This window comes from Glandiceps talaboti, chromosome 4 (genome assembly GCF_964340395.1).
Source record: "Glandiceps talaboti chromosome 4, keGlaTala1.1, whole genome shotgun sequence".
Classification (NCBI taxonomy): Eukaryota; Metazoa; Hemichordata; class Enteropneusta; family Spengelidae; genus Glandiceps; species Glandiceps talaboti.
Window position 1 is genome coordinate 21,796,854 of NC_135552.1, and position 7,827 is coordinate 21,804,680.

The 7,827-nt window shown below is 35.3% G+C and overlaps 1 protein-coding gene across 1 annotated transcript in view; it reads left to right on the forward strand.

Annotated features, from left to right (window-relative positions):
* Positions 1-256: 256 nt before the first annotated feature.
* The window catches only part of LOC144434315 (uncharacterized), a 17,986-nt gene continuing 10,415 nt past the window's right edge, over positions 257-7,827 (forward strand). The window contains exon 1 of the mRNA XM_078122766.1: positions 257-994. Coding sequence (XP_077978892.1) covers positions 257-994 — 738 coding nt within the window. The remainder of the gene's footprint in view (positions 995-7,827) is intronic.

The window sequence follows — 7,827 nt, forward strand, 5'->3', positions numbered from 1 at the left end:
TGACTATAAATTTCGTCTTTCACGATGTCATGTGATTACGTCACCCATGTAAACGATCTTCGTTTTCTGTATACGCCTTCAAAATTGCAATCGTTAAAGATGGTTAACTGTATTGACACAAAACACCGTTTTGTGATTACATTCACAGGTTTATTGTTTACCCAGCCTGCAGAAGGAACAAAAGAATTAATAACTTTCCACTCCTAAAAGAGAAAGTGTTTTGTCCTTGAATATGATGCCTATTGAATGCCGCGAAATGACAGACCTGCTACCAAAGGAAGATGGGAACTGCTCCCCTGTTGAATGCAATGATTCATCGGCGGCATCTGGTCGACGCGAACGTCGAAAGCTTGCTTACCCAAGGACTGGTTCAACACATTTGCGTCCAGTTACCATGACAACCCCGAAGCGCCTAGACCATTTGGTGCTGATGGGTCGTAAGGACGTTATAAAGGCCATTAATGATGAGCAGAACAATTGCTTTGAAGAATACGCAGAACGTGAGTTATCCTCCGAACCGCCTACACTCGTTTGCGATCATCAATATCTGACTCGGGAAATCTCACAATCAATACCGCGACAAGTTTCAAAAGTTAGACCAAACTCCTGTCCGCTGCAGAGGACGAATGAAAACTATTTCCTAATGAATACTGCCAACCGACCACATTCTGCTCAACAAAATGGAGCTGTCCTGAGGAAATTTGCCATGTCAGCCGGGTTTGTTCTTCCAAGCCGAACTGGTAGTACGAATTCTAATAGATCCAAGGGATCGATACAAAACGGTAGAAATTCTGCTTTACTCGACGAAGCACTCAGCAGAGTGAGAAATGAATCAAGAACTCGTAGACTTAAAAGAATGGGCCAAGAAGAGAGAAAGGAAATGTTAAAGAAGCACCACCCGTCTTGCAAAACTGCCGAATATTTAGTCAAATGGTTGCAGGAGAAACGCAAAACTGACGAAGATCTTGATTTGATTGCGTACAAGAAAGCACAGGTGGGATAGTTTCCTATGTTTGTGTTCTATTTTTTAATTACTTTTCCACAGATGAAACGTTTAATTAAACAGTAATTAGGTTTGCAGTTAAATCAAAACATCATTAATTTGCATATGTATACTAGACTGTAATTTGTGCAAAACAAAATTTATTTCCCTAAATGAACTAATATCCAAGATAGTTTCTACCGACTGTCATACGGTGATGCCGTACCATTGGCGGGACAGGGAATACCAGTTTCATCCCAAACCAGCCGACCACCAGCGGCTATTTTTGAAATGTCATAATTAGGTAAATGTAACTTTCAGTAGCATTACAAGGGCGAAGAATACTACAACTGATATAGTAAAATATATGTATTTTGATATAACAAAAACTGACTGAAAGTGTACGTGTTTTGTATTTGATTTGAACTATCTTCTCGTTACACTTCTTGTTTTATGATGTGAAAGAGATAAAATTATACGACGGTACCATTAGAAAACATTTTGTTTTTATCACTAGGGTGAAACTGTAATATTGCTGGTCCCGTCAGATGTAAAATCAAACTTCACAACAGTATCAACAACAAAATACTGTTTGATTTATCGTAAATCGATGATTTGTTGTGGAAAAATATATGTGTCTGTATATGCATCCATTGTTTCCAAAGTATGGTTTTAATTTTAAAGTAAAGAGAAAGGTGGTTCACGCTTTATTAGAAATCAATATTTGCAATTAATGTATACAAGCTGACGATATTATTCTAATGCAATGTGTCTGTCTGTCTGTCTGTCTGTCTGTCTGTCTGTCTGTCTGTCTGTCTGTCTGTCTGTCTGTCTCCATGTGTGCGTGTGTGTGTTCGTGTGTGTCTGTGTGTATATGTATCTCAGTGACTATGTCTGTCTGTCTGTCTGTCTGTCTGTCTGTCTGTCTGTCTGTCTGTCTGTGGGGGGTGTATGTGTACATGTATGTATGTATGTATGTATGTATGTATGTGTGTATGTATGTGTATGTGTGTGCGTATGTATGTATGTATGTATGTATGTATGTATGTATGTATGTAGGTAGGTAGGTAGGTAGGTAGGTCGGTAGGTAGGTAGGTATGTATGTATGTATGTATGTATGTATGTATGTAGGTAGGTATGTAGATTTACAACGATAGGAGGAGTATGTTCAACCATGGTTGCTTTACGACGATGTGTTATTTAGATAGGATTGTACTACCATTTCAACATTTTAAATAACACGATTATTAAACATCCGGGACACTTTGCATGATTTCCTGGCAAAGTATTACATGTATTATATCGATAAAGTACAGTCACAAATGGGGATGAAAATGAGATAAAGTCTTATTAAAGAGTGTTTGCGTAAAATTTGCCTAAACACCGTACTTATACGTGCCCATTGTTGTGTCCATGTCAGTAAAAATTAAATCCCTCATTCTCTGTTACACTATTCGTAATTTCCAATTAAAGATGTCATGTGATATGATGCTCTTACTTTATCTCCTATCAAACATATGGTCCCTGAATGAAATATACTTGGGTACTAGATACGCACAGAGAATATCACTTTACCACAGTCCGGAAATCATTTTCTATACTATTATTGATTAGGTGACAAATCTGGAAAAGAACTTTTAATTTGCGTGAGCCATTTAAAACCTGCACGTGCACCAGCTACAACCGGGTCATTTTTTCATCAAATAACCATAGATATATTCACTAAATTGTATCTGTTAATTAGTGTGGTGGCAAGTGTACGTCTTGAGCGAAAAGTTTGGTTTTGAATCTGTTCAAACTATGCTAGTACTAGTTATATAACGAATATCGTGTTTCGATCAGACAACCACTGACTGAAAAGTATTAAATACCAACAATTAGACATTGTACATGTTAATCATATCAGTGGTCAATATTATCCATAAGCAGTACACAAACAGATTGAAATCGTGATCGACATTGAGGGCGCTGATGTTTTGGGTGCGGACACGAAAATCAATTTGATTTGACTTATTGTGTCTATGGCTACAAAACATATGTTTACCAACATATGGTTCAATACTGTTCACGATGTATAAGAGTAAGTCATGGTATCTAAGAAAACCTTTTTTAAAAACATTCCAGTTTCAGCTTTAATAGAATCTAATAAAACCAAGATACTAGTATGTATCTAGTGTAGGCGCACTGGCTCCTTTGATAAATGAAAATCGACACAAAAGCCCGGAGATGGAGTAATTTGTAACCATGTATCGAGAAATGTAAATATCAAATCTTTGTCTTCAACTTTATTGCTACTGGTTTTTGCAGGATTGTTCCCATAGAAACCAACCTTAGCCATTATATGAAAGACACAAGTAAAAAAACGGTGTTGTTTTATTAATATACTTAAGTCCATTTTCGTTGTGAGGGTCTTTATTTGGGATCGCGACACATTACGCTCTTTATATTCAAGTGATAATTAACACAGTACTAGTAGTGCACATATATCCGTGTTTCAAATACTAATGTCGATTGCAATGATTATCTTCAAGTTGGTGTATATTCCGATTTTTTTCTTTCATACGATCTATTGCTTGGTTGGTGTTTAACATGACTTTCTCATTCTTCTCGCAAACAGAAAATGTTCTGTCTCTTCACGAAAATGACTCTAGAGCATTTCCGCAATAAATTTTGTTATTATGTAACATTGTTAACGATTATAGTAAACGATAACATTAATAGGTCGTCTTACCTTTTTATCCCGCCTCGGTCTGTTTTAGCCTGTTTATAGATCTGTCGTTAGTATCAAAATTATTCATGACGCGAATAGCTTAACCATAATGTTAGGTCAAAGGTCATTATTTCATTGTTATCAAGATAATTATTCATTTAGCATCACTTCTCAAACTACGTCAGCTAAATATGTTTTCTACTTCCTGCAAATAAAATAAGGTGCAAATTTAAACTTACAATAGCTGGCAATGTTTATACTTACCACTATGGAAGCGTTCGCCATTCGAAATTGCTCGCCTTGCTCTGGTAGTAGGATTGCTCCAAATGTAATAACAACGTATTGGGAAATGAATAAATGTTAGAGTTGAAAAGTAAATATGTATTTCTCCGTCTGTGTTTAATGCACTTATGTTTAATGTCCAACATCGTGACTGAGTGCATTCGTCACATTTGACCCGTAGATATTGAATATAAATACAACTTCACCAATATCTATTATGCAAGCTTTTATTTACTGAATGCGCAACCATTTAATTGCAGATCAATAATAGATATACCACTGAACAATTCAAGAAACAAAGTTAACGTACCAGTAAATTTCGATGAACAAAATATAATAGTAATTTTAAATGGCACATGCTGAGTGTATAAGGTATTTGTATTCGGGTTCAAAAACTTTCATAATACATCTACTGAGTATCCTACTTTAATGTTAATACCGATGAATATTAATTATATTAAAGATCAATCGTCTTCTAGCGCTGTTGGCACAATGAAGGGCAAAATAGTGGCATGATATTTTAGTATAAATATAATGCATTACGTCATTGAGTATTGTGTACATTATACTTCATAATAGGTTAAGTAGCAATTGTTGGCTAAGTATGCTTTAGGAAGTATAGGTGCCTTTTAATATGCAGCAAATATTACTCCTTTGACGTATAAACTCAGCTTAAGCCCATTTAAGTCGGATGTGCTTTATATGAGCAATATATTGAATAACTCGATGGATTGCCGACTGGAGTTACAGCTGAACACCCGAACACAATAGACTGATACAAACCAGTCTCAATATGGTGTGTGGTGTGTTGACAGTTTGGGAGCTGCTAATGTCCACATGGACTTATTTGACTTTAATTGTTTAATCATCAAATAAGTAACAATGGGATGCTTTTCATGAAAGTTTTGCATTTTAGAATATAAACATGTCTCTTTATCCGTCGACATAGATATTAAAAAGGAAGGATTATTGTACAAAGATGAAGCAAGGTGGTCAGAGTGTTAACTACACTTTAGAATGGCAATGATGTAAGAGTCATGAAATAACTATAAATAGTCATAAATCATAATTGTGAAATTAGGTCATTTTTTTTTGTCGAAACCACATTCATAAAAATGATTGTTGAACCAGAATATTTAAGCACTAATTGAAAGTGAAAAAAAATAAACATTGGGCAAATAGTTTTTGTTTTTAATTGTTATTCAAATTGTTCATGAGGCATAATGATATATGCACTATTAGTATTACTTATCACTTGATATCATTTATATTATGCATATAACCCATTTCAGGCAAACAACTCACATTAAAGTCCTTATTTGGGCCTCAGACCACTATAGAGAATATAGTGGTCTGAGTTTGGGCATTTTGTATTTAAAGCTATGGTGTATCGGAACATCCATACGATACACATGCGCAAGGATCATTACTGCCACATTATGGATGTTTGCGCATTGTGATCTGATGGTGTTCAACCCTACTACCAGGACGACAGATAACATCACAATCCAAGGATGCATCAGCCCATTCCAAGTGACGTTAATATTGTAAGAAATATATATCAAGTTTTGTAATAGATTTTCTGCCAGTTAGATTGCCAAAATTTGAGAGCATCTTGTGAAAATTCCAATTTAGACTACGTACTACATATTGCCCACGGGCTGTATTAAGATTCATCTGCCTGGCTCGTATCATGACACAATGGTAAGATCGTATATGTATATTGAGCCACATGATAAGGATAGTGTATGTATTCATGTATTCTGATTTGCTCTTAACGATGAGTACTTATTTTGTCGCCACGTTACTCATATATGATGGTCTGGATGAAATAAGATGTCTAGATCATATATATCTATGATCAATTGAAGACTGTACAAAGCTATTTTCCTGAATTGAGCTCTACTTTAATACTATAAAGAAGGCGAAACATTTGTATCTCTCAGAGTCAATTTGCCTCAACCGGAATTCGATATAAGTACTCCGACAATCGAAGTAAAATGTTTCAAGTCTGTATTTGTCTCTTCTAATGTGTGTAATGCTGCAGACGTTCCCTGTCGATGTATTGATATGAAGTCATATAGCCAAGCAATCATGTGATGGCCGCTCGTCAAGTACTTCGCACAAAAGCGATTTGTCAAACGCTATCTAGAGCGTATTAAAGATCACGGTGACATCTCTTTAGAAACCAACTCATTCACTTTTTATTGACAGTGACGATAATTCCAAATAACTGAATTATCCGTACTTTACAAAGTATACTTTTTTAACCTTTAGTACCTCAATTTTTCAATCACAATTCTCCATGGCGCGATGGCGACCCATTTTCCCGACAGCGTTTATTTTCTTCACTGTTATCAATCTATGGCTAGTTAAATCTTATACATGTAAGCTTACCAACAAATTCACAGAATGAAAAAGGGTTTGCAACAATATATTTCATGTGTCGTCAATGTGAACGTTTGGCGCGAAAAGCACTGAAGGCGTTCTCCGTACTTTGCCGCCATGAAATTCACACAAAAAAAATCCATTCAAAAATTATACAAAAACTAACCTTTAAATAAAATCGAGTAAATTTTGTGACACTGTGAAGATGGACACAGAATTCAAACTTCTTAGTATGTCATGGTGAATGTCCTTCGTTCTCTGTTGGGGTTTTAAATACATTTTTATTAGTCTAATTACCAAGCAACGCGGCATAAATAATGAACACAAATCAATAGCCAGTAACAGAGCGTGCCCGTATATCTACGTGAACACACAGACAACTAACACAGTTGTCTGTGGTGAACAGCCCAGGGCTAGCTAAGAGTCATTATTCAACATGCCAGAACACCACAATTACACATATTTTAATTTACGATGGCAGTATTACAAAACGTGTAATAAAAGCCTGAGGTAAACACCATAGCTTGATTTCAATGATATGTTATGAGTGAACGTACATTGTATATCTCATGATTACGTTAATCGTCAAAATTTGTTTTAAAACTGCGGATAGTACGTGCCACATCTACCGGCGTCGTTCACCTTAATCAAATCTGCAGTCAAAATGTTAAGTTGAAATTACATACATTATTAGCTTAAAAATCTATTCACTCACGTATTAAACCAATTTTCGCACCATAAACATAACCTAAGAGGTGAAATCGTTGTTGAGGTTTCAACAATTTGGAGCGAGATTATACCTGCTTTACTTATATAAAAGTTATATCAATTCTAGTACATACAAGAATCGTAGTATTAAAGGCTTTGTTTACTCCTTCGACCAAGTGAATGTAAAGTGGAAGGTATTTTATTTTACTCTATCTAAAAAAATAAATAACATTTTAATAACATTCGAACCATACCAAAGATTGCGTGGGCATTGACTGTACTTACAGTCCATATACACGCTAGACCATGCCATATCTCCTTAGATTAAAAAAAAACTACTACGATTTGATTCATTTATCCAATCCAAATGCCCATACAGCCTCATAAACATCGATAAAAGAGTCTATTGCTCAAAACGTATGTTTTAATTATTACTTTAGGGACTATTTTCACAACTCTTCTCTTTCAACATCGATTTCTTACGATAAAATCGTTTATCAGAATTTTCTTTCTAAACAGTTTCACTTCATTGGGTTTGGTGTTTTGAGTGTTATTTAATCAGAGTTCTGTTTTCCCAGGTGGTGATTCTATCATTGATATGACGTGAATAACTTTTACATTTCCTGACAGCTCACTGCAGCTCCAGTAATTACCACGCATGAATGTCACTTGTGATGAATTTAGTGATGTAAAATGTTCAGTTGATGATAAATTTGCTATAAAAGCGTCAGTACTTCGTCATTTTTCACTTTTCTCT